We start from the raw sequence: 26,542 nt of genomic DNA, 5'->3' as shown, positions 1-26,542 counted from the left end.
ACCGGTTGTATCTGGTTTTGGGTTGAAGGACGAAAATCGGATTCGGTGTAAAGTTAAGGGACCTCAAATGAACTTAGTACTTTCCGTTTTGCCTTGCTGGCCCATCAACTAAGGCCCGATAATTCCATATCGCCATACGGGCCATGAAGGGAAGAGCCGCACGCCAAAGCCCACTGGAGTAAAAGTTAGCCAGCGAGGGACCCCGAACCCGCGACCTGCGGACCCAACTAGGGCGGCACGCCGCCGGCCGCCCCAAGGGCCAAGAGGCTTCCTCCGCGAGTCCGCCTCCGCCTCTCTCCTCCTCGGCCGGCAACACGCCATGATGACGCCAACACGACGGCGGCCGACCAATCTACACTCGGAGTCCGGCGAGGTAACTAAAACCCCTACTTGCTCTTCCCTCTCTCGGTACAATCTAACACGGCAAGTTCGAGCCGCGTTTTCCAGATCTCGATTTTTATTTTTTTTGAAACCGAGCCAGACTTTGCTGGTGTTTTAAGCAGAGAGAAAGTTATTTACAGATCTCGAATTCTCGATTCCCTGCTGAAATAGTCTAGGCAATTTGATGGAGTACTAGTAACTTCACCGGATACTCTCACCAATGCGGCAAAGTTTTGTACGGTCGCCCGTTTCGTTTGCAAGTACTCCACTTGTCGCCTAGTATATGTTTTTTGCCGGGTCGGCCGAAAGGAACGGCGACCAAATTTCATTAAGATGGGGACGCCTAGTATATGTGAAGCAGTCATTTTTCACCAAGTATTAGCATCCCCTACTCCTCTCTAGTCCTTGAAATGCGTATTTGAATGTGTGGTTGCCCTTCCGCTTGATTGCGAAGCTTTTCCGTGTTTGGAAAAAAAAATACATGTTGAAATTTGTTGATCATTCTGATTTTCTCAACCTAACTCTTATGCAATTGCCCGTATGAACTGCAAGGTTTAGTCAGGGCGCCTGCGCCTCGTTTCCCTGTTAGTTACACCGGCCCACAACTTGCTTAGTTTCCATGTGAGAATTTGCTTGCGAAAAAGTGAAAGTCCTTTTCCTCCCTGCTTTTGCCTTTCATTTCCTTGTGACGATAGACAAGATTTTTTCCAGTCGTGTGCTTGTTTTGGATTATTGCAACTTTTGTGGATAATAAAGCCGCTACTTGTAAGTAAACGAAAAAAAAAATGTTGGCTCAGCATGAACACACGTTTGTTGTTCCTTCAATTTTCTTTTTGTACCAAGATGTTTCCTGAAGTTAGCATGGCAAGTAGGAAATACTGATCTGTCTTGACGTTGATTCTTCTATGAACATTGTATCGATGAGCATCCAGGTTGCCTCCAATCTGTCGCCTCTAATCTGTATGCATCATCTTAAGCAAACTATCACTTCTAATCTTAAGCTAAAATCGTTAAAATGACCTTTTGTTTTCTGTGTTCTGTGGAGGCTTCAGGCTTGTATAGTTGTATTTAGGACCACTGATCTTAAAATCTTCATAACATATGTTTATGAGTACATTTCCTTCATTGGACCACCAAGCATTAATTTTGATAAGCTTTTGCAATGCAGTTTTTCCATCACTGTTTCTCTATAATTTCATTCTCCTATACTACAGAAACAACCAGCTCATTGAGACAATGCTAAAGTTATCCTAAGGAGTTGACTGACTAGAAATTTGTAATGTACTACAGTTCATGTAGATTTCTATTGGGGGATGCAGAACCACTATTCCTTTCCTCTATGGTACTGGCCTGCTCATATTTGTAAGTATGCTACAATTCTTAGACTAGAAGACATGTGCCTTTCAACATTCTCGTGGCATTGAAGAATACTTGTTTCACAATATCAACATCTAACAAACTGTCTAACAACTCAAGGAAAGGGTAAAGCATTTGGCTACGAGAAGTTTCTGTTTGGAGGGTAATGTATAAGTGATTCTGTACTAAAAGAAAATAGATCGTCGCGTTGTTTTTCTTTAAAGTTGCTAGAGAGTGACTGAAGATTTAGAGATCCTCTCATTAATGTGGAAAAATGAGTAGCAAAGTTAGATGGATTAACAAGGGCTCAGTAGTTCGTTTTCATCTGCGACTCTGCGTCGGGTGGAGTAATACTAATAGATATGCGTAGGCACTATGGAGGGGTCGAAAAGTACTATTATTAGGACCTCCAATATAACGCCAAATAGACTCATTACTCCTAAGGACAAATGAACATACAAAAGGGATAAGCAAAGCAGAAATGATGGGAAAAATTACAGTGAGTGCGTAACTCCTGTATGTACTCAGAATTTAATCCTTGCTCAGGATTGAGTCATTTAATTATGCATCCTTTTGTGTTGCAGATTCACCCTGAACCTGCAAGTTTTCAGTAATCAGTTTGCACGATTACTAAGACTTGTTTTAATTGTTATGCTGGTGCAACCTAGACCTGGTATATATGTTGCCCAACAATCATGTCATAACTGTGACATGTAAAGAGTGTCCATTATGAACTGCTTAATTTGTCAGCATGATAACGAAATTTTGTTTTCTTCCCAACAAAAAGTTGGGGGCGTCACTCTTTTTCCAGTTTCTTCACTGCCAAGGAGCAGAGTTAAAGGTAGACTTGGAAATTGACAGTGACATATCAGAATTCAGAGCATAAATCCAAACAGCAATATTTATTATGGTTGTTGAATGGGTGCTGATGTGGAACTAAAGCAAACGATGCCATTAGAAGAACTACAAAAATATCTATTAGTTTCTTTTCAAAGAATTCACAATACTGTTGCTGCGGTGATTGAGAATTGGGGCAATGTTCAGAACAGATGGCCTTGATCATGTTTGAATGGAGATGTCGATTCATCTCCCAGCTTCTCAGCTGACTACATGGCTTCGATAATGTTCGAAGATGGGATCCATAGAGGCGCACCATCGTGTATCAGACATGTTGGATATTACTAAGAAGATAATAGGAACAGTATTGCAAATTTGCCACATCGAACCAAGTACTGCTGTAAAATTTCTATCTTCATTCTGCCGTATGTTAAAAAATACTCTATCTTGCAGAATAAACACAAATATGCAACTCAAGCAGGTAAGTTGTAAGAGTTTCCCTTTCTGGTGGAGAGTAAACTTTTGCAGAGGTTCAACTATACCATATTTTCTATCATGCGGTTCTTCAGATTTCAGTACAGTTGAAAGTTGCCAAAACACCACCAGAACATCAGAAACAACGACGGTTGTTGAATGAGACGTTGAAGTTTGCCTTTGTGCACATTCTGCCGCAAAGGATCTGTTCAGCCGCGAGACCTGTAAGTATCACGGTATTATGAGAGAAAAGAACTCTTTTGAGCATTGTAGTAGTGTTCCTTGAATTTTATTTTTCAATTATTCCCTATTATTTTCTGCAGGTATGTTTTACTTATTTCAGCTTATGGAGGCCTATTCTTTTGAGCTAATCGTTGACGGATTCCCAAGATCCTAAATGGTATGTTTTTTGCAAAAGACTTTCTTCATCATAATTTCTTTGAGAAATTTTTGCAACAAAATTTCCACTTTCTAATATTAAATTCATTTGTTTGTGCCCCAAATAATTGTCATAAACTCAGTTTCATCCATCATCTATATAGAAATGGCCTAGTACAGATACAGTTGCTGTAATGCGCTGCACTTGATTTTAAGTTGCTCGGAAAACTAAAACTTGTATTCATTATAACTTGTTCCATTGTTATGGTTAAGGAAACATGTTATCTAACTGTCATGCTTCTCTCAATTGTTTCAAATTCGGGATGCAATAATGTTTTTTTACACTGAAGATTAATTTTGAGGAAAATTGATGGTGGTTTGCGTTTTACTGTACTACTATTACTATTACAATTTTGGAGTAAACAATGCAAATACTAGTGTTTGTCTAACCGACCACGTCTTTACTCTGTTGGTTTTACAAATGTATCATAAAACATCATGACTTGTGTAGACTTTATACTGCCTCTGTTCCTAAAATGTTGTCGCCATTGGTAACTAATTTAGTTTCGATCCCTAATAATTAGATGGTTAGGCTACATGAAAATCCCTAAAATCCCTTATATTTTAGGATCGGGGGAGTACCTACTATATGCAACTAATAAGGTAGTATACCCCTGATATCCATTTCTATCACCATCCGGTTACATCCCCAGCATTCAGTAAAAATTCAGCATTCACTACTACACTACTTATACACACTGGATGCAGCAGAAACGAAAAAAGAATATCATCTTCATTTCCTGTCCACTCTAGCGTCCGGCCTATAGGAGATCTTGAAATCATACCGTGAGGAGTATTGAGCATGTGATTCTATTGTGGTTGTGATGAGCCTGCTGTTTCAGCTGTCTGGTACTTGGTTGACTCTTGCACCTGCTCCATGACGAAGGTAACGAGTGGCTACGTACGCCGTGGCCGTGCTAATCAATGGGCGAGCTCTGTGAAGAAGCTAACTCCCAACCAACTATTCCAACTCGGTTATTAAAGCCAATGGTAATCGCCCAACGCTGCATGCTGCACTTTACCCTTGTAAAACTGAGCGTTTTCCTTTGGTGGATAGAACAGTTGGGATGCGATGCACGGGGAAAAGGGAATTGCAGACACGCCAGAAAGGCAGAGACATTGCCGGTATCTATCACGTGAAAATGTGATGCTGCAACTTGTCCGTCCCATGTATGAATTCAACATTTTGGGTGAGAAAACATGTTTTTGCTGTTGTTTACGTAGCTTACCGCAGGGATTACCTCCTGCGTGTTAGACTGCACCAGTCAAGAAAACCCACTACGTTACGTGAAGCTAGCAGCATCGATCGCACTAGTGTCGCTCTCTGGAAGTAATAGCCTCTTAAGTTAGCTGCGAGCTAAGCCTGCAATTATACACCGTCTCCGCCTCCCCTTCCCATGTCACAACCAACCTTGGATATATTAACTCCCTCTCCCGCTGCTCCACTCCACTCCCACACCATCAGCGAGCACCTAGCGGTCGCATCGCTAGCTGCCATCTCCTGGTGAGATCCATCGAGACGCCCGGCACGACGACGATGGTGTCGCGGAGGTTCAAGCCCGTGGAGGAGTGCAGCTCGGATGGGAGGTCGGAGCAGACGGTGGCCGCCGACTTCGACGGCACGCTGGTCAGGTCGCGGAGCGCCTTCCCGTACTACCTCCTCGTCGCGCTCGAGGCCGGCAGCGTGCTCCGCGCCGTCGTGCTGCTGCTGTCCGTGCCGTTCGTCTACGTGACCTACATTTTCTTCTCCGAGTCGCTGGCCATCAGCACGCTGGTGTACATCTCCGTGGCGGGGCTCAAGGTGAGGAACATCGAGATGGTGGCGCGGTCGGTGCTGCCCAAGTTCTACGCGGAGGACGTGCACCCGGAGAGCTGGAGGGTGTTCAACTCCTTCGGCAAGCGGTACATCATCACGGCGAGCCCCAGGATCATGGTGGAGCACTTCGCCAAGACGTTCCTCGGCGCCGACAAGGTGGTCGGGACGGAGCTGGAGGTCGGCAAGAACGGCAAGGCCACGGGGTTCATGGTGAAGCCCGGAGTGCTCGTGGGCGACCACAAGAGGCAGGCCGTCGTCAAGGAGCTACGCGACGCGGTGCCCGACGTCGGCTTGGGCGACAGGGAGACGGATTTCGACTTCATGTCCATATGCAAGGTAAATTTGACGCCCCCTCAAACTCATTTTTTGCTCATAGTAATAGTACTGTCGTGTTGATTGTTAATTGCAGTGATCAAGTCCTGCGACGAATTAGTAGTAGCACTGCCAATTACTGGCAACTACGAACTGGTTAGACCATCTTGTACATAAATTCCGTATAGAATGCTCTGTTTATTTCGGAATTACTGCATTCCAAACAAGAAACATGAAAATTGGAATTAAGTATAGTCTCCATCACACATATTACTTTCATAACGTGGAATTAGCACATCAGTTACAATTGATTTTTGCTATGACGAAGCTATGAACACCGCCTACTATAAATTCTGCAATCTGTACAAACATGCAGAGGTTTCAGATCAGAGTAGAGTGGTTTCAGATCAGAGTAGAGTATGCCACAGTGGTCGAGCACGCGAACAGCAGGGGTGTATAGTCATTGTCAGGCCATTTATGACACTGATCTGTAGATGTTGCTCAGCCCATTATGCGAAACCCAGTTTAAGCTTCCTGCACTGACCGGTCGCTCTGTTCCACCAACATCCTTAATCAGTAAACTAATAATAAGGATCAAGGTCATTATCAGAACTCACAAAACGTCTACGTCGCACATACTAGATCCTCACCTGAAGCTTAACAACTCGAAAGCTCGAGCAAATGATCAGAAAAGGAATCTGGAGGCGGGCAGAGCCAGAGCATGGAAGGAAGCCGATGGTTTTTACTCGCCCGTGGCCCGCCGGAGTGAATGCGTGGATTCACTCATGCCAGTATGCCACGGTCGAGTCAGTCCGTCCGGCCGGCTGGCTGGCTCCATTATTTACGGCTGTTTGGTGAGAATTCAAGCCTTGTCCCGGCCGCATTGAAGGAGATCGGCCGGCTGGCGCGTGAGACATCAGAGCTGGTGCTGGCTGTGCCTGCCAGATCCACGGCTGCCCTTGCTTTCCCTTTCTTTCTTCCTTTCTTCCAGCCGGTAATGCAGAGAACCACTGAAATAAATACTGCCATTCATGGTCTTGCCCCTTCTTTCCCTTCTCCATGGGACCCGTCTTTCTGTCACTGCCCCGGGGGTATAACGAATTTCTCTCGTGGAGGGGAAATCACCCATTTATGGGCGCCAGTCTTGCAGTTGTTGCGGTACAGTAATCGCTGTACTTCTTTACCACTGCTCTGGTCTACTCTCGCCTATTGATTGGCTGATACACGTCAACTTAAATCCAACAGTTTAACTCCGAAAAAACATAATTTTGATTAAGCATGTGAAGATCTGTCATCTGTGGAACCATCAGTAGTGGACTGTACTGAATTGTAATCGTGGTAGGATGTAGGTTTGGCGTACATGGCGAGATGAACAAGCATTTATATATTCGATAAAATAAGAAGTGATGGTGATGCTGTGATTTTTGCATCAGTGAAGTGTTTGTAACATGCATGCTGCGGTGTCTGTGCAGGAGGCCTACCTCGTGACATCAAGGAAGTACAGCGCGGTGCCCAAGAACCAGCTGCTGAGCCCACTCATCCTCCACGACGGCCGCCTCGTGCAGCGTCCGACGCCGCTGGTGGCGCTCGTCACCTTCCTGTGGATGCCGTTCGGCTTCGCGCTCGCGCTCCTCCGCGTGTACGTCAACCTGCCACTCCCGGAGCGGATCGTCTTCTACACCTACAAGCTCATGGGCATCCGCCTCATCGTGAAGGGCAACCCGCCGCCTCCCCCCAAGAAGGGACATCCTGGCGTCCTCTTCGTCTGCAACCACCGCACCGTGCTCGACCCGGTTGAGGTCGCCGTGGCGCTGCGCCGCAAGGTCAGCTGCGTCACGTACAGCATCTCCAAGTTCTCGGAGCTCATCTCGCCGATCAAGGCCGTCGCGCTGTCGCGGGAGCGCGAGAAGGACGCCGAGAACATCCGGCGGCTGCTGGAGGAGGGCGACCTGGTGATCTGCCCCGAGGGCACCACCTGCCGCGAGCCGTTCCTGCTGCGGTTCAGCGCGCTCTTCGCCGAGCTCACCGACCGCATCGTGCCGGTGGCGATCAACACCAAGGAGAGCATGTTCCACGGCTCCACCGTGCGGGGCTTCAAGCTCATGGACCCCTACTTCTTCTTCATGAACCCGCGGCCGACGTACGAGATCACCTTCCTGAACCAGCTGCCCAAGGAGCTCACTTGCAGCGGCGGCAAGTCGCCCATCGAGGTGGCCAACTACATCCAGAAGACGCTCAGCGGCCAGCTCGGCTTCGAGTGCACCGCCATAACGCGCAAGGAGAAGTACAGCATACTCGCCGGGACCGACGGCCGCGTCCCTTCCAAGAACAAGGAGAAGGAAAAGAACTAGCGAGTCACAGCCTCCTATCGATCGGAGTACTCCGTATTCGCCCAGCCGACTAGTGTCACTCATGGCTTCTATCCATTGTTTACGATTTATTGTTGTTTTTCAAGAAGTTGGTAAATTACATATTGTTTCCGAGAAGGATCTCCTTGGAAAGAATTCTTTTGCACTTCTTTAATAGGTATCTTCTAGCTTTAATAGATAGAGATACTCATATACACATGTTTAACGTCAGGAGGTATCTCTATATTGAAGAACAGTACTTCCATTTTAAAATGTTACTCCCTCCGTTTCACAATGTAAGTCATTTTAGCATTTCTCATATTCATATTGATGTTAATGAATTTAGACACTTCATTAACATCAATATATATGAATGTGGGAAATGCTAGAATGACTTATATTGTGAAATGGAGAAAGTATCCAAGTATCGAACCAGATAGAACTTAATTGCTAATACAATATTTGCAACAGGCTCTTTTGTGCAAATCAGTATGCGATTTCTCGTTTTAATTTCTCCCCTCATATGGGCCGAACAGTTTGATAGGCCGAAGAAAGTAAGCCAATATTAGAGTAGTAACAAACAGGATATGGCCTTTTGTGCAGGGAAAAAGTCCATTATGATGCTCTCAACTATTGCCGGAATCAGATATAACCGTAAAAATAATATAAAGGCATGTTTGACAGAACTCTATCTCAACTTCTTCTAAAGTTTGTTTGGCAGAGCTCTAGCTCAACCTCTCCTGAAATACAAGTTCAACCAAACAGTTTCAGCGCTACTTAAAAAGAGAGTGGAGTAGCTGAAGTGTTCTCACAAAATAAACTAGAAAGATGAAGTAGGGTTTAGACATATCCACAACCGATTTTCCTATTTCGCGCTCGTGTGCCATAAGCATTGCTCGCGCACAAGCACGCTTGCTCTTGCTGAGCCTTGTGGGCCGCTGTCAGATTCAGAGTCCATAACCAACATTATGATTAGCATCAAGTAATTAATGTCTCCACGTGGATAGTTTTTTATAACCATGGATTAGTTATGTGCTAAATTTATAACTTTGAACTCAAAATTTAGAGGAAAAAAAACATAATTTGAATTTTCAACTCGAATTTTAAACTTTTAACCCGACTTTTGAAACACTCAACTTAAAACTTTAAAATATTTAACTCAAATGTCAAAACTTTCAAATAAAAATTTCAAAACTGTCAATTCAAATTTTAAACAACTCAAAATTTGAAACTTTTGCCTCAAAATCCAAAGCTTTCAACTCCAAAATTTAAAAAATTGAACTTAAAATTTAAATCTTTCATGTAAACTTTTTGAATATTTCAAGTAAGATTTAAAACTTTCAACTCAAAATTTAAAACTTTCAACTCCAAAATTTGAAAATTTCAATTCAAAAGTTCAAAACTTTCAACATAAGTTTTGAAACTTTCAACTCCAAAATTCAAAACTTTCAATTCAAAACTTAACTTTCAACTCTAAAGTTAAAACTTTCAAGTCGACTATGTATTGCCTACTAATTTAGTAGAAAAGTCACTGTTTATGCTAATTGTGATTACACGTGATTAGCGTAAAGGGGCACAGGTACGTGCAACTTGAGATCTCGACAAATTTAAGAGTTGGAGCCCTGCCAAATAGACCCAAAGACTCCCTCCACTATCGAAACCGGCTCATTTTTCCTTTCTTAGCGGTGTGGGCGATGTTTTTATCCTATGTAGCACCTATGTGGCACGTTGACCTAGTCTTTAGGACTTGTTCAGACAATCCCCAAGCTAGGGGGAGGGATTAGAAAGGATTGCGAAAATGCTAATAGCACGATTAGCTTTTTTCCTTCCTTTTTGGCCCGTCGCTAATTTTCGGACGCGTGGATTTTCGTCATTGGACTTGTTTGCGGGTGGTCTGTTTTTCTTTTTTCTGGTTTGTCTTCCTCTGTTTTTGAGCAGGCTGAATATTAATAGAGCTGTAATACAAGCACAAGGGCCTCATAGTCAATACCTTTCATTTTTTCCGAATTAATTTTTAAATTCATTTTAAATTTATATGTACAAACTTTGTACGTACAGCAAAAAATGTATAACAAATGAAACAACGAAACAGTTATTGCATTATTGTGCATTGCATTACTAACTTGATGTTGTATTGAATGCATATACATGTAATATTTGACAATTTTAATCCATTTCCGAACCGAGCTTGCATCGACTCCGCATCATTTCCGACATCGGAAATAATCTGCATCCACTCATAACCCACTTTAAAAATATGGCATATATGATCACTATCCATCTGAATCTTCTCCTTTTGCATCCCTGCTATTGTACATGGCCGGTTAACCTCATTATCAGATTCAGCTGAATCTGTTTCTTTTTATGTGTAGAAGGTGTTTGGACTTGAAATTTCTGATATATGATATGCACTTTTGTATCAGTGATGTATTATTCTTCTAATTTCTTGAAACTGTCTGTGTAAATTTTGAGTGGGATGTGCAAGGGAATATGCTCGTGCAAGACTGCCTCAAACGGATTACGGATGCATGCGGTTGCAAAGCGCAAGTTCCATTGTAATGTCCATTACTCCAGTCTCCATTCAATATAACTAGCTGGTGGCCCGCGCAATTGCGTGGCTAGCACCCAAACAAAATCATATATTTTTTAGTATGATTTTACTTAAAATTTATTAATAGCTATCTCATTGTCTTAAGACTTTGAAAGACCAAACCTTATCATCCTCGTGTTTCTAATTATATATTTTTTAAAAGTCACACCAGTTGCTACCCCTTATATCATCTTCTTCTTTATTTGCTTGCTCGATCTACCACTACTTTTATTCATTCTTCTTGGAACCTTTAAAAATTGGATTTTATAGTTCTTAGAGTTTATTGTCATGTTGGGTTTCATTTTTATAATTTCTAGATGTCCCGTCAAACGTTGCCATTATACTCCTCTACGGGCCATCCATTGTCTCTACTCTTTATTGTTATTGAGATTTTAAAAATCGAACATAATTATCGTTTGGGTTCATTTTTACTTTCTAGAAGTCCTGCCAAACCGTCAGTAGCTTTGCCATTGTACTTCTCTATGGCTCGCCCGCTGTCTACCTTCTTTATTGTCATTGAGATTTTAAAATCGAACATAACTATCGTTGGAATTCATTCTTTATTGTCATTGAGATTTTAAAATCGAACATAACTTATAGTTTCATTTTTTATAATTTTTAGAAGTCCTATCAAACGATGCCACTATGCCCCTCTACAGCATGTTCGCCGCCTACTTCTTTATTGTCATTGTGATTCTAAAAATCGAACATAACTATCGTTGGAATTCATTTTTTATTTTCTAGAAGTCCCGTGAACCGTCGGTGGCTCTGCAACTATACTCTTATACACCCCACCCGCTGCTTCTCCTTTTTATTATCATTGAGATTTTAAAAATCGAATACGATTATCAATGCGGTTTGTTTTTTTACTGTCTAAGAAGTCCCGGCAACTGCCTTACTCGTTTGCTTCACGGCCTGCCTGACGTCCCTCCTTTTTAATCGTCAGTAGGATTCTATTTGATGTTTTATTAACAATTTTTATATGTCGTATCAACTGCCACCACTCTACTCCTTTATAGGCCTGTTACTTAATTTATTTTTATTCCAAATTTTAATTAATCTCGTATTAGGTTCTTATATGAACTCTTCTTTTAATGTTCCTTATTTTTAATACCGAATTTCAGCTACTTTTAAATTGTATTCCTACTTGGACTCTCATTTCCTTTTCTAATTTTGGATTTTATTTTATTTTTATTTCCAATTTTGATTAATCTCGTATTAGGTTCTTATATGGAAACTTCTTTCAATATTGCTTGTTTTTAATTCCGAATTTCAGCTATTTTTAAATTGTATTCCTACTTGGACTCTTCCTTCCTTTTCTAATTTTGGATTTTATTTTATTTTTATTTTGAATTTTGATTAATCTCGTATTGGGTTCTTACATGGAAACTTCTTTCAATATTGCTTATTTTAAATTCCGAATTTCAACTATTTTTAAATTGTATTTCTACTTGGACTCTCTTTTTTTTTCTAATTTTGGATTTTATTTTATTTTTATTTCGAATTTTGATTAATCTCGTATTGGGTTCTTATATGGAAACTTTTTTTAATATTGCTTATTTTTAATTCCGAATTTCAGCTATTTTTAGATTGTATTTTCTATTGGACTCTCCTTTTCTTTTTTTTTCTTTTTCTCCGATTAATGTGGGAATTTCTAGTCCCCACAGCGAACATGGTGCCTCCTTTCAAAGCTGTTTTAATAATATAACTAGCTGGGTGGCCCGCGCAATTGCGCGGGTAGCATCCAAACAAAATCATATAGTTTTTAAGTATGATTTTATTTAAAATTTATTAAATAGCTATCTAGCTATTTCATTGTCTTAAGACTTTGAAAGACCAAACCTTATCATCCTCGTGTTTCTAATTATATAGTTTTCAAAAGTCACACCAGTTGCTATCCCTTATGTCATCTCCTTCTTTATTTGCTTGCTCGATCTACCACTATTTTCATTCATTCTTCTTGGAACCTTTAAAAAATGGATTTTATAGTTTTTAGAGTTTATTGTCATGTTGGGTTTCATTTTTATAATTTCTAGATGTCCCATCAAACATTGCCATTATACTACTCTACGGCTCGTCCACAGTCTCTTCTCGTTGTTGTCATTGAGATTTTAAAAATCGAACATAATTATTGTTTGGGTTCATTTTTTACTTTCTAGAAGTCCTGCCAAACCGTCAGCGGCTTTGCTATTGTACTCCTCTACGGCTCGCCCGCTGCCTCCCTTCTTTATTGGCATTGAGATTTTAGAATCGAACATGATTATCGTTGGGTTTTTTTACTTTTTAGAAGTTCAAAACCTTTAAAAATTGGACTTGTAGTTTTATTTTTTTTATAATTTTTAGAAGTCCCATCAAACGATGCTACAATGCCCCTCTACAGCCTGTCCGCCGCCAACTCTTTATTGTCATTGTGATTCTAAAAATCGAACATAACTGTCGTTGGAATTCATTTTTTATTTTCTAGAAGTCCTGTCAACCGTCGGCGGCTCTGCAACTATACTCTTATACACCCCGCCCGCTGCTTCTCCTTTTTATTATCATTGAGATTTTAAAAATTGAATATGATTATCAATGGGTTTTTTTTTTTACTTTCTAGAAGTCCCGGCAATCGCCTTACTCGTTTGCTTCATGGCCTGCCTGACGTCTATCCTTTTAATCGTCATTAGGATTCTATTTGGTGTTTTATTAACAATTTTTATATCTCATATCAACCGCCACCACTCTACTTCTTTATAGGCATGTTACTTAATTTATCTCGTCATGTGTTTTAGATGGTCTTTTCTTTCAATAATCTTTATTTTTATCACAAATTTTAGTTATTTATAAATTGTATTCCTAATTGATAACTTATTTTTCTTTTTCTAATTTCAGAATTTTTTTAAAAAATTTTAGTTAATATCGTATTGTGTTATTTTAATGTTTTTATTTTTTATTTTCAATTTCAGTTGTTTCAAAATTGTATTCCTATTTGAACTCTCTTTTAATTTTTCTAATTTTAGATATTATTTTATTTTTTATTCTAATTTTTAATTAATCTCGTATTGGATTCTTCTTTCAATATTCTTATTTTTAATTTCGAATTTCAGTTATTTTTAAATTATACTTCTACTTGGACTCTCCTTTTTCTTTTTTTTTCTTTTTCTCTAATTAATGTGGGAATTATTTTTATTCTGAATTTTAATTAATATTGTATTGGGTTATTATATAGACTCTTATTTTAATATTCCTTATTTTTAATTCCGAATTCAGATATTTTTAAATTGTATTCCTACTTGGACTCTCATTTTCTTTTCTAATTTTAGATTTTATTTTATTATTATTTTGATTTTTGATTAATCTCGTATTGGGTTCTTATATGGAAACTTATTTTAATATTCCTTATTTTTAATTTCGAATTTCAGCTATTTTTAAATTGTATTTCTATTTGGACTCTCCTTTCCTTTTCTGATTTTGGATTTTTTTTTATTTTTATTTCGAATTTTGATTAATCTCGTATTGGGTTCTTATATAGAAACTTCTTTCAATATTGCTTATTTTTAATTTCGAATTTCAGCTATTTTTAAATTGTACTTCTACTTGGACTCTCCTTTTTCTTTTTTTTCTTTTTCTCCGATTAATGTGGAAATTTCTAGCCCCCACAGCGAACATGGTGTCTTCTTTCAAAGCTGTTTTAATAATATAATAGATAGATAGATAGATAAATCCCAACAAAAGTACACCACCCTCACCCTGATCACACTATCACACACGTCGGTATCCATACAACCAATATGACCCCAGGCACGAACAATCCTAATTGTACGCAAGGAAATTCGATCTCTAGTGCAGGAGAATTGTGAAAAGGAAAAAGACAATCATTTTGGCACAAGCAGGACAACCTCACCAGGCAGCAGGAATCAGACGCAATTCATGTGGGCGCGTACGCTGGGCTACGCAGCGGCTGCGGTGGTAGTCGGTATCACGAGGGAGCCCTGCGGCGGCGCCGGCTCCGACGGCTCGACGTAGCTGGCAATGTCCCTCGGCTTGACGTGCACTCGCAGTCCATTCTTCATGAAAAGCGTCAGCGACATCTTCTGCTCCACCTTGTGCCCCGGCACGAGCTCCACCGAGTTGCGCAGCAGCACGGCGGACGCGATGGATTTCATCTGCAGGTAGGCCAGGTCCTTGCCGAGGCACGTTCGCGGCCCGCCGTTGAACGCCACGAAGCGGTACGCGTCCTTGACAGGCTCGAAGCGGCTGCCGTCGGCCGATAGCCACCGCTCCGGCCGGAACTCCGCGCAGTCCTTCCCCCATATGCTCTCCATTCTTCCCACTGAGTAGATGGAGTAGGTGATCGCCGAGCCGGCCGGCACCACTGTGCCGTCGGGCAGCACGTCGTCCGCCACGACGTACTTGGAATCCTGCGGCACTGACGGGTACAGCCGCAGCGTCTCCGTCAATGCCGCCTTGAGGTACACCAGTCGCTCCAGCTCGTCGAAGTTTAGAGGCTCCTCCGTCCACCTCGCCGTGTCGTCCCCGCGCGTCTCCCTGAGAACGGAGGCGATCTCGAGGACCACCTTGCGCTCCACGTCCCGCCTCTGCATGAGAGTCCAGAAGAACCAGCTGAGCGCGACGGACGACGTGTCGCGCCCGGCGAGCACGAAGTTGAGCGCGATCCACTGGAGCACGTCCTCCGGGAACGCTTTGCCCTTGCTGTCGCGCTTCTTCATGAACCGGGACAGCAGGTCGTCCGACGGCGTCGCCTTGCGTGCCGCGATGGTCTCCGTCATGTGACGGTCCACCACGGCGAGGCTGTCGCGGAGGCTCCGCTCGCTGCCGACACCGAACGCCTTCTTGATGCGCCACAACAAGCTCGGGAACAGGAACCTCTGCATCGTCGCCTCGGTGGCCTCGTCAAAAGCGTTGGCGAAGGGGTTCTCCGGCAAGCCGGGGGACAGCGTCTCTGGGTCCTTGCCGAAGGTGAGGCCGCAGATGTTATCGAAGGTGAGGCGCAGGAGGAGGTCCTGGAGGTCCACGCTTGCGGCCGCGTTGCAGTGGTCGTCGAGGATACGCCACAGGCGGTACTTGATGGAGCGGTTGGCCCAGCGTGCCATGGCCTGGCGTAACGTCCGGGTGGTGAACTCGAGGGCCGCCGTCTTTCGCTGGATCAGCCACGTCTCGCCGTCGGAGTTGAAGATGCCCTGGCCGAGGAGGTCGTGGAACGATGCCTGCCACATGGGGCCCTTGGGGTAGTTGTCGAAGCGCGCGCGCAGGATGTGCTCAAGGTTCCGCGGGTTGCACGTCACCGTCACCAGCCCCTGCCGCCGCGCCAGGAATGGCAGAGGCAGGATGCACGTCTGGTACGTCGCGGCGTCACCCGTGGCGCGCAGGTTGTCGGCGATCCAGTCGTGCACCCGCGCCCGGTTCAGCACGACGCTGGGTAGGCTGCCGACGAGCGGCCACATCCGTGGCCCGGATAGCCGCCGCGACAGCGCCCAGAACCACACCATGTACGCCGAAGCCAATGCCACGGCAGCCGCGGCCATGGCGTAGGGGTGCAGCTGCAACACGCCGCCATCGGTCGCCATGGCCCTGCGTGGGTGCGTTTTAAGCTCGCAACCACACACCTTGCTAAGTGGAGATATAATTAAGAGGGGGCGGGTTTAGCACTATGTGATTTAGAAATGGTGCGGTGCGCCTGGTGAGTTGAGAAATGTGTTTGGCGCCATCGTGTATATATATGTGCACCTCACACGAGCCGTGTGGCGTTGCTTCCCTTGTCGGCCCAAGTTTAAGTCTCTCAAGTTTTTGAATTCAACAAGGGGAAATAAAATTCATTGCTCTTGTTCATACTTCTTGCCTTCTTGGCCATTCTTCCTAACAAGAAATTAGCGACGTTGTTCTGTTGTTCACTCCAGTAGATAAACAAATTGTGTTTAGTGCTCTCTTCTCTTTTTTTTTTTTTTGGCAAACATTGCAACAGAAAGCGAGGAGCGTCCTCGGTATTGGACTATCGCGGACTGGTTTCGGCGCAGAAAATTCAGTGCGTGTATCATCTTGATATAAGTCTCTGTTTTTCCTTTCGTCTTGCTGTTGGTGCAAACTAGGGAGAAGGTTGCCCATACTTTTACCAATCATTTTCGTCAAGTGTTTCCCTAGAAACAGCGCAGGCAGCGCACCAATGTTGTTTCGTATAACCGGCCAGCGAAAGTAGTAGGTGAGAAATATGGGTCTCCTCTCTTACCAATATTCATCCAACCTACTAGTAACATACAACAAAGAGAGAAATTTCGGATAGGAATAAGTTCGTCTAAGGTCCCTTAACTTGTCAACGAATCCGATTTTCATCCTTCAACCGGAAAACCAGATACAACAGGTCCCTCAACTATTAAAACCGGTGCAGATAAGGTCCATCGGCGGTTTAGATGGCGGTTTTGGCTGACGTGGCGCCTACGTGGCAAATTCGACTCGGTCTTCATATGACATGGCATTTACGTGGCAATTTGATCCGAAAAAAATAATAAACCCTGTGGGACCCACATGTCTGTTTCACATACAAAATAATAAAAAAATGGTGGGACCCACGTGGGCCCCACATGTCATCCTCCCATCCCTCGTCTTCTTCCCGTTATCCTCTCTCTCTTCTTCACGATGTGCACTGGGGCAGCGGGCGAAGTGGGGAGACGGCGGCCGGAGCGGCGGCGCGCGAAGACCACCTTCGACCGCGACGAGCTCGAAGACCACCTCTGCGTTGCCGCCGCCACCGCGGCGGCGGCCAGCACCCCCACCGCCTCATCCACTCCGACCACGACCCCGCCGCCCTCCAACTCCAACCTCCTCCTCCACCCACCGCCCGGCGCCGCGCCCTCCAAGTCCCACCGCATCGGCCTCCCTACCAATCCCAATCGCAACCCCAAACCCTAGCCTCCCCTCTCCTCCCTGCCCCCCGTGATGGAGGTCGAGATCAAGCTCCGCCTCCCCGACGCCGCCGCGCACCGTCGCCTCTCCTCCTTCCTCGCGCCCCGTCTCCGCCGCGCACCGCCGCCTCTACTCCTTCCTCACGCCCCGCCTCCGCCGCACCACCGCCGCGTGCCCCCTCTCCGCCGCCACCGCCGCGCTCCGTGTCCGTCTCTACGGCCTCGCCGACCGCGCCGTCCTCGCGCTCAAGCGCCGCCCGCGCATCGACGGCGGCGTCAGCCGCGTCGAGGAGGTCGAGGAGCCTCTCGACCCCGCCATCGCCCTCGAGGATGAGGAGGCGTTGGTGGTGAGTGGAGGAGGCGGTGGTTGACGCGCGTGACGAGGTAGGTGGTGAATCGGTGGGGGCGTGGGGCGCCGTGAGAGAGCATGTGGACGCGGAGCGCGTCGCGGATTTCTCCCGCTCCCCTTGGCCTCCGCCCGCGTCTCCTCTCCTTCCGCCGGCCGAGCGCACGCGCCGCTCCTCTCCTCCCTCCGGCCGGCGCCCGCGCCCGCGCCTGCGCACCGCTCCTCTCCTCCCTCCGGCTGACGCTCGTGTGCTGCTTCTTTCCCAGCGGCTGCCGGTGATAGGCCCGAGGGGGCGGAAGTGGAGGAGGCTGCGCCTCTCCAAGCCGTCGTTATCTCCGCCGGCCGGCGAGACTGCGAGAGGAGGGAGGAGAGGGGAGAGAGATGGAGAAATGAGGAAGAAGAGGAGGGCTGGGAGTATGACAGGTGGGCCTCACGTGGGTCCCACCATTTTTTAATGTGAAACTAACATGTGGGTCCCACGGGTTTTATTATTTTTTCCGATAGAATTGCCACGTAAGCGCCACGTCAAACGAAGACTGAGTCAAATTGGCTATGTAGGCACCACGTCAGCTAAAACCACCCTCAAAACCGCCGAGGGACCTAATCTGCGCCGGTTTTGAGAGTTGAGGGACTCGTTATGTCTGGTTTTCCGTTTGAGGGACGAAAATCGGATTCATTGACAAGTTAACGGACCTCAAATGAACTTATTCCTTTCGGATATGCCATGGTCGTCGGCCTTCGAATCCTGGGCGGCCCACTTTGCATGGTGGATGGGCCATTATGTTTAGCTAAGGAAACAGACCTGATTCGGCTGGATTCAAGTCCAATTTTAGCCAAGTTTGATTCGTTTCCTTTGAACTACAAAACCATGTAAAAAGATAGAGAGAATCTCTTATATGCCACTCGAAATTACCCGGCTTCTATATATGCTACCGAAAAAGTTACATTTCCTTCTATGCCGTTGGGTTTCAATTTTTATCCCTTTAGTGCCACTACTGTTAGACTACTGTTAAGTTGGTGTTAAGTAGGCCATGAAAAGACACTAGTGCCCTTGTTCCCTCTGTTTTTTCTCAGGTTCCTCTCACTCTCGTTTCTGTTCTTTTCACCATCGTGCATATTCCATCACCGAGACACTGACTAACTGAGCTAGCTCCTGTAGTCCCACACTCCCACTATTGTGTGACATCGTCTGCTCCTCTCCATGCATACCAGAGAGGTTGCTAATATCGGTGAACCACCTCCACAGGCTCTGCTGAACAAGCTTCCGTAATTAACTGTAGGCACACGTTTAATTATCCTTGATTGCAAGCTTGCAGTCATTTGATGTAACCATTGGCACACATTTAATTTGCATCAAGGGCACATATATACTAGACCATGAATTAACTATCGGCACACATTTAATTATTCTTGATTTTAGCTTGCAGTCATTTAACTAATCATCTTGATTCGCTGGGAGTCCAAGGATGAAGAGAGTGCTAGGCGCATTTCAGATCGTTAATTAGTGATAGCATGGACAGAAGAGTGAGGGTAATACAGATATAGGAAGAAAAATCTAACATGTTAACTCACTTAACGGGAGCTAGGGTCAACTGACTTGACGGTGGTGGTATCAAAGGGATGAAAACTAAAACTCAGTGGGCATAAAAGGAAACGTAGAATTTTCAATGGCTTATAAAGGAAATGAGTAATTTTGAGTGGCATGTAAGAAATTTTCTCAAAAAGATATCCCTCAACTATTAAAACCAAATCAATTTACCACAGTGGACAGTTTTTGTTTTGAAGCTTGTTTCATCCTAAGAGGCATTTTGACCTGGTTAACTCATATCATAGGTCCTTTGTCAATCTTCTATCTGCTTCTTTCGTTCTTCTCTCATTTTCTCCGCTTGAGTGTGGCCGCACCTCACCACCTCCACCGCACACAACCATGTCACGACCACATCCCCCACCGTCGGCACCGAGCAGTGCCACCACCACCACCCCTTGCCAGTGCCCCAGGGACCGATCGATCTGTGAAACTGGTGTCGAGGGCAAGGAGGCACCGGAGGAGCCGACTGCGATGAGGCAGTGTCTAGTGCCAAGCAATGGACACCTGCATCGGGAGAGGCAGAGCCAGTGATGGGAACTTGATGCTAGCATCCACATCCTTCCTAAAGCCTAGGCAATGACAACGGATCAGGATGAGCTTCGCTCCGCCTCTAACTCTGTGTTGTAAGGGTGGACAAAAAAACTCGTGGCTCGTTAGCTCGCTCGGCTCTTGGTTGGCTCGGCTCATTGTGTTTTTCTAACGAGACGAGCTGACAATTTAGCTCGTTAAAGATAACGAGCTAGCTCAAACTGGCTCGCGAGTTGCTCACGAGCCAATGATAGCCCAACCCACAAGCCCATACTTACCCCACAGGAATAAAAAGGCCAACCCAACAAAATGTCCAGTCCAAAGAGGCCCATGAAAATACCAAACCCCAATGCCCAGCCCAGCCTCTCTTCCCTTGCTCTAGAACAGCCGCTAGCTACGCCACAGCCCGCAGGTCACAGGAGCAGCACATCCCAGCGTCGTTGCCGAGGGCGCCAGCGCCGCTCGCCCGCCGCTGCCCAACACCGGCATCTCGCGCCCCCAGTTCCTAGCGCCACCGCCACTAGGAAGCAGCTCGAGCTCCTCCCCTGGCGCATGTATCCCATGGCACCATCAACCGTCCCAGCTACCCCTTGTGGGCTCACGCCGCTGCTGCGTTCCCTCCTGGCCTCTAGTCTGTATCATCGTCGATCTGCCAATCTGCCTTGTCGATTTGGTTGGTGATTTTGTTTGGTTGATCTTTTGGTTCGTTGATCCAGGAAATTAACCAGGCTTCAGATCTGGTAAATCTCGGGTAGCTGGTTGTGTTATTGGATTCAATTTCCCATATTTCAAACTGATGTGCACAAAAAATTCATGTCAAGAATTTTATTTGCTAGTTGCTTATTTTTATTCAATTGCAAAAATCATTTCTAGCAGCTCCTATAATATCAGATGTTATTTTTGAGACTTCGATGTTATTTTGAAGTGAAGACTAGTCAAGGGTGCATTGGCTCGCGAGCCAAACGAGCTAGCTCGAGCTTCCAGCCGAGACGAGCTGGGGTTTTAGCTCGTTAGCATAACGAGCCGAGCCTAGCCAGCTCGGTATCCACCCCTACAGTGTCGTAGTGACTAGCTGCAATGCTTGACGCGCACCCTCCCCCTCTCTGTCACCGTCCTCCTCGGTAATCGATGACCACAAGGGCTCATGCTGCTGGGCGAGCGCATACGGAATATGCTTCACCCCTTCTCTAGCTCCGCGTCGGTGGTGGTAGTGATGCGACGGCCGCGGGGATGTGTTTGCAACCCGCCCTTCCCTCCTTGTTGCTGCCCTTCCTATAAATCAATGACCTTGGGGGTTCATGTCGCCATGTGAACGTCTGTCAGATGTGATTCATGGAAGATGGAGGCAGGAACGGCCGCCGTAGTAGTTGCCTCATCGACGAGATGTCTGTAAAGCTTGCCCTGGGAACCTCCTAGGGGAGGGGGGGGGGGGAGGGGAGGGGGGCTAACAAAAGATGGGATGGTGCCACGGTGATAGAAGAGGAGACCGGGGCACATGCTCCCACCATTGCTCGCTCGCTTGGATCCAAAAGATGCGTGGCACCTGTGATGTGGAAGGAGAGGGGTTGCTCATTGCCGGTGTGGTGCAAAGAGTGGAGAGGTGAAGGTGTGTGTGAGAAAGAGGTGTATGTCACTGACATGTGGGTTCTAATAGTTATCTAGGCATCACATCGGATGAAAACTGGGTCAATGTACCACGTAGACTTAATGTTGGATAAAACTGTCATCTCAGGAAGGAAAATTGAGCTAATTTTGATAGTTGAGTTAGTCTTTCTATCCGGTTTTAAAGTCGAGGATGAAATTTATCCGGTTTTAAAGTCGAGGGACGAAATTCAAACTAAGGCTAATAAAACGGACTTTTCCCTTTGCAGTGTTACATGGGCCGTATTTACACTACGGCATATGTGATGTGAGCATGGTCCAGACCAGGTAGTATCTACTACGACGAACCATCGAGAACCAAATGTCTTGTGATTTGTTGCCAGGTGCATGGTTATACGCGAGATGTACACGGGCACGGCTCGTCTCAGCTTATGGCGAGTGAAAGATAGGCATCTGACATCCAAAACGGGCAACGACGGATCGGTCGCCTGCTGTCCCGCCACCCTGCATTGGGAATTACCGGCGGAAACGGCCAGATGGAACCATCCAAACCGAGCCGCGCCAACCCTTCCTCCGAAGTCAAACGGCGTCGATCGGTTCAACCCCCATCGCCCATCGGTACCGTTGATTTGATCGGAGACGGTTGATTTGGCGCGCGCGTGCAGTGCAGTGCAGTGGATGATGGCGTGGCCGGTGTTGCATCGAGATCGGCGGTGGATTTTCAGGAAGACTAGGGAGAACGGACATGAATATGAAAGGCGAGAGAGAAGCTATAGGGTGCCTCTTGCTTGCCCAGACCAAGTCCCAGGTGGTTGTGCGCGCGAGGATAAAAGAATCGGCGGCGATCAAGTTGAGGCGATCGAATCTGTTTTCGACGAACGCTTCAGGACAATGTGTCTTCCTCCATGCAATTCTGCTAGACTCGCTTATATATATTTAAGTGTATAACCATGTCGTGTTACTGTATTGACCTTGTACAGAGTGTGGCCAATCGTATGCATAAAACTGTCGTTACATCGACGTATATTTCAGGACTAAGGTTAATTTGTTAATACATTTTGTGACGCAGGGGAGTAAAATGGGCCATGGAATCATGGACAAGCATGGATCTATGATCAACTAGCGTATCATGTTTCAGGGTATCTACATGAGCTAGCATATACTCATGATTCTTACGCACATGCACTTAAGCTCCACAAATTCCAATTTGCTTTACTTTTTATGATGCTCTGTCGGGGCAAAAGTAACCCCTGGTTAACCAAGCAGTCATGCTCAAGGCGTAGGATACCGACCAAATAAACCATAACAAATCATCCAAAGCCATGATAATTAGCCCCAAAACAACTTTACCCCCCTCGAGCCGGTCCATTACGCCCGATCCTTGAATTCGGTCAGCCACGCACACCTGCATGAGTGAGAGAGCGATCCCCCATGCATGGCATGCATGCATGCACCCTCGTCAATCACTTTTGCCACAAAAAGACGCACACGTAAATGATACGATGAGGTCGATCCAATCATGGCCCGGTCCCGTTCGCCCGTCCAATCTATTCGCCACGCGAGAAAGGGTGGTCACGAGATCGACTTAACTAATCCCGTCCCGGCTGCACGTCTCTGTTCAGTTCAAGTCGTAGGCAGCATGGACCACGCTCGGGCTCCCGATCGAGATCTGCAGGGTAGCCGAAGGGGCGAAAGACTGAAAGATCGATCGAGCGATCGCGCCCGCGCGCCAACGAGACGAGACCCCGTCCGCCTCGGGAATTGGCTCCCACGCAGCACGGATTTTCCGTGCATGAGTCGCTCGGGAACGCCCAAAGGGCCGTAAAGCCGGCTCGGCCGGCGCCGCGACCGACGCCGAGCCGCGACGACCGCGACGGCCGGATTGCACGCAGCTGGCGCGCGGCTTGGTCAGTGACGGACCAAGCAGCTTGCGCGAGCGCGAGCGCACCGTTGTGCCATTATTCAAACCGCATGCACCGCGGCACGGCAATGCTCCCGGCCTAGGCATAGAAAACTCGGCAAAGCAAAAGGAATGAGGTGGCCGTGCCGTCGCTTTCCGGAGCGGCCGCTCGCGATCTCATTCCGATTGCCCGCCCCTGCCGCGGCCGGGGGGTGTGGTCATATCATTGGTTTCTGCCGTGAGGACGCCCCAAAAGTATGACATCTTCCTCAACTTTTCAGGAGGCCGATCGTCCAAAAAGCTTGCCTCATGCGGACTTAACGGGTTGGTGTTTAGATACCACTACCGGAGGCATCCCCGAACAAGCCGGAACGATGACGAGCGGAATTAAGAACTAAATTTAATTAGGTCATTGTGTGCTTCGTCGTTCGCCCGTAGTAGTAGTACTGGTTGCATGCTTTAATTTGGAGACATTAGGCCCGTACGCTTTAACTAGCACCTTTCGCTGGCGCGGAGAGTCCGTGCATGCAAAGCAGACAGGAATTCAGCCGAATCGAGTGTCATGCACGTACGGTGCTTGCGTCTAGCGTTAACTCGTATGCATGTCGTGATGATTGGGCGTGTTTAACTGACGCGTTTGTGATTGTCGCTATGTGTCAAAAAAGAAGATATGCAGACAGCAAGTTGGTGCCTATCTCAGCTACTCTCCTCACATGACCAACAGTTGCCACGCTCGAATGGAAGTCGCGCGCGCCGGCCTGCCGGGCTCCTGTACTGTCACACTGTTATGTGTACCAGCTGTTCGTTAGATCGAACAGGCCATACGGATGAAGAGCTTGATGAATTGTTGTCCGGTGTTTGACTTATGCTGCGATCGAAACGGCCGTGCATGTAGCATCCATGTTACTGTCCTGACACCTCTTTTGAATTCCATGCATGATCACACCTTAAATTTGGCATGCAGATCACTGACAAGTTTGACTGAAACCGCTCATATAGCAAATCTCCACGCGCGCAACCACCAATAATTTAAGCGACGTGCAAATGGCCAAATACAACTTCAGACTTCAGTACGTATAGGCAACACATTACTGGAGTAAGCAATAAAAAAGAAATAAAGTAAATTCTGGGAAATTGGCATGCGTCTCGGTGGTCGCTGTACTTTCGCCATGAGAAAATAGCAGGTCTGTCTTGTTGCATCTTAACCTGTTCAGAAGCTACTCAAGAAATCTACACCTTTCATTCAATGCGAGCAGGCACTTCGATGGGTCAGGCTAGACCAGATGAGCGAACTCCAAAACTGGATTGTCCATGCGCCACGAGCCTGGTCCTCACCACGATTCTCTTCAACTAGTCGCGACCCATGCAAGGAGCCAGAGATCTCTATGGAATAATGCACCCCAGAAATCAGATCAGCACAGCGCATTATTCTAATCATCACCCCGCAAGCAGGGCTCATTCTAAGACATAATGCTACGCGACACGATGGCACTTAGATTTGCATGCATGGGCGACCAAAACCGCATTGTTAATTCGCGCCTTGAGGATGTCGGGCGCAGCGCACGAGATGAGCTAGCCATAGCAAGAGAGTAGCGTTCTTGCAAACAGTGGCAGCTTTCGCGCATGTCTCCGGCCTCCCCCTTTTCCTCTCTCTCGCTCTCACTGTTCGAGAAGACAAAAAAGAAAGAAACTACGCACCGGGACCTTCGAATCCGCTACTGCCACTCCCACGACCACCGCCTCGGCCCTGCCTCTGCTCGACTATATAAGTGCCCCCCCTCTGCGCATCTATTGATTTCAGCATTGCTTCTGATCAGAAGAAGATCCCGGAAGAGACCAAATCAGAAGCTAAACCTATCTACCACAAGGCCAAGTTACGTTAGACCGTTTTGATCAGTGAATTAGCTTTCAAGCAGTTCTACTGCTCCCAGCCGCTCGATCGATCGATCGATCAAACAAGGTAGCTAGCTAGCTCAGGATCAAATCTGGTTTGTCTACATATATAGGTAGTGATCGATCAGTCGGTCGGTCATGGAGGCTCTTAGCGGGCGAGTGGGGGTGAAGTGTGGGCGGTGGAACCCGACGGCGGAGCAGGTGAAGGTCCTGACGGAGCTGTTCCGAGCGGGGTTGCGGACGCCGAGCACGGAGCAGATCCAGCGCATCTCCACTCACCTCAGCGCATTCGGCAAGGTGGAGAGCAAGAACGTCTTCTACTGGTTCCAGAACCACAAGGCCCGCGAGCGCCACCACCACAAGAAGCGCCGCCGCGGCGCCTCCTCCCCCGACAGCGGCAGCAACGATGACGATGGCCGCGCCGCAGCCCACGAGGGCGACGCCGACCTCGTCCTGCAGCCTCCTGAGAGCAAGCGGGAGGCCAGAAGCTACGGCCATCATCACCGGCTCATGACATGTAAGCATACATACTTTGATTAATTATTTCGCCTATATACATGCATACGTACGCATGAATACCCATGATCGAATAGCTGATCAAGTTGCTGTTCGATCCGCGCTTGCAGGCTACGTGAGGGATGTGGTGGAGACGGAAGCGATGTGGGAGCGGCCGACGAGGGAGGTGGAAACGCTGGAGCTGTTCCCACTCAAGTCGTATGACCTCGAGGTGGACAAGGTCCGGTACGTGAGGGGCGGCGGTGGCGAGCAGTGCAGGGAGATCTCGTTCTTCGACGTCGCTGCCGGCCGGGATCCGCCGCTGGAGCTCAGGCTTTGCAGCTTCGGCCTCTAGATCGACCCGTGCATTGATGTGCCGCACATATGGCATGAGATGCAGCTTGCCGCGACTGTACCTGGCCTCTTGTCGCTGTGCCTAGTCCTAGTTCTAGCTGCCCCACATCAAAAGGAGTACGTACGAGATGTCATGAGATACGGCATGTGTTGTGGGAAAGTCCGTTGTTGCATGCAGTATCTGGGAGGATCAGGAAAGAGCACGCAAACGAGATTTCCCCATTGCCCTTTTCCTTGGTCTTTCCATCATGAGATGTACTTCTACTTTTCTTCTTTTCTGCTACATGGATACTAACATGGTCACTGCTGATACTTCTATATGATCTATCCATTAATTAATATTCCATATTCCTTTTTTTTTCCATTCTTGCATGTATGCATACCTTTG

The 26,542-nt window shown here is 46.6% G+C and overlaps 3 protein-coding genes across 5 annotated transcripts; 2 read left to right on the top strand and 1 right to left on the bottom strand.

The window, feature by feature from the left end:
- Nucleotides 1–213: 213 nt before the first annotated feature.
- LOC127777226 (glycerol-3-phosphate 2-O-acyltransferase 6-like) lies at nt 214–8,118 on the top strand. Of its 3 annotated transcripts, XM_052303796.1 has the most exons (6): nt 214–373; nt 1,672–3,272; nt 3,372–3,448; nt 4,329–4,476; nt 4,549–5,638; nt 7,087–8,118. In XM_052303796.1, the coding sequence occupies exons 5-6, from the start codon at nt 5,024–5,026 to the stop codon at nt 7,963–7,965; spliced, it is 1,494 nt and encodes a 497-aa protein (XP_052159756.1). In that variant the 5' UTR covers nt 214–373; nt 1,672–3,272; nt 3,372–3,448; nt 4,329–4,476; nt 4,549–5,023; the 3' UTR covers nt 7,966–8,118. The 3 variants fall into 3 exon arrangements, with proteins under 3 accessions (XP_052159756.1, XP_052159748.1, XP_052159765.1); XM_052303788.1 differs by having other exon boundaries at nt 3,372–5,638; XM_052303805.1 differs by lacking the exon at nt 214–373 and having other exon boundaries at nt 466–3,272; nt 4,329–5,638.
- Nucleotides 8,119–14,112: 5,994 nt separating this feature from the next.
- LOC127768791 (cytochrome P450 86A1-like) lies at nt 14,113–16,257 on the bottom strand. The gene has a single exon (XM_052294442.1). It carries the CDS (start codon nt 16,117–16,119, stop codon nt 14,482–14,484), a length of 1,638 nt encoding a protein of 545 aa, XP_052150402.1. The 5' UTR covers nt 16,120–16,257; the 3' UTR covers nt 14,113–14,481.
- An 8,975-nt stretch (nt 16,258–25,232) lies between these two features.
- Nucleotides 25,233–26,500, top strand: LOC127755481 (WUSCHEL-related homeobox 9). The gene is made up of 2 exons (XM_052281158.1): nt 25,233–25,822; nt 25,932–26,500. The coding sequence occupies exons 1-2, from the start codon at nt 25,444–25,446 to the stop codon at nt 26,153–26,155; spliced, it is 603 nt and encodes a 200-aa protein (XP_052137118.1). The 5' UTR covers nt 25,233–25,443; the 3' UTR covers nt 26,156–26,500.
- The last annotated feature ends 42 nt before the right edge of the window (nt 26,501–26,542 follow it).

This window comes from Oryza glaberrima, chromosome 1 (assembly GCF_000147395.1).
Source record: "Oryza glaberrima chromosome 1, OglaRS2, whole genome shotgun sequence".
Classification (NCBI taxonomy): Eukaryota; Viridiplantae; Streptophyta; class Magnoliopsida; order Poales; family Poaceae; genus Oryza; species Oryza glaberrima.
This window is presented reverse-complemented; position numbering and strand designations above follow the sequence as displayed.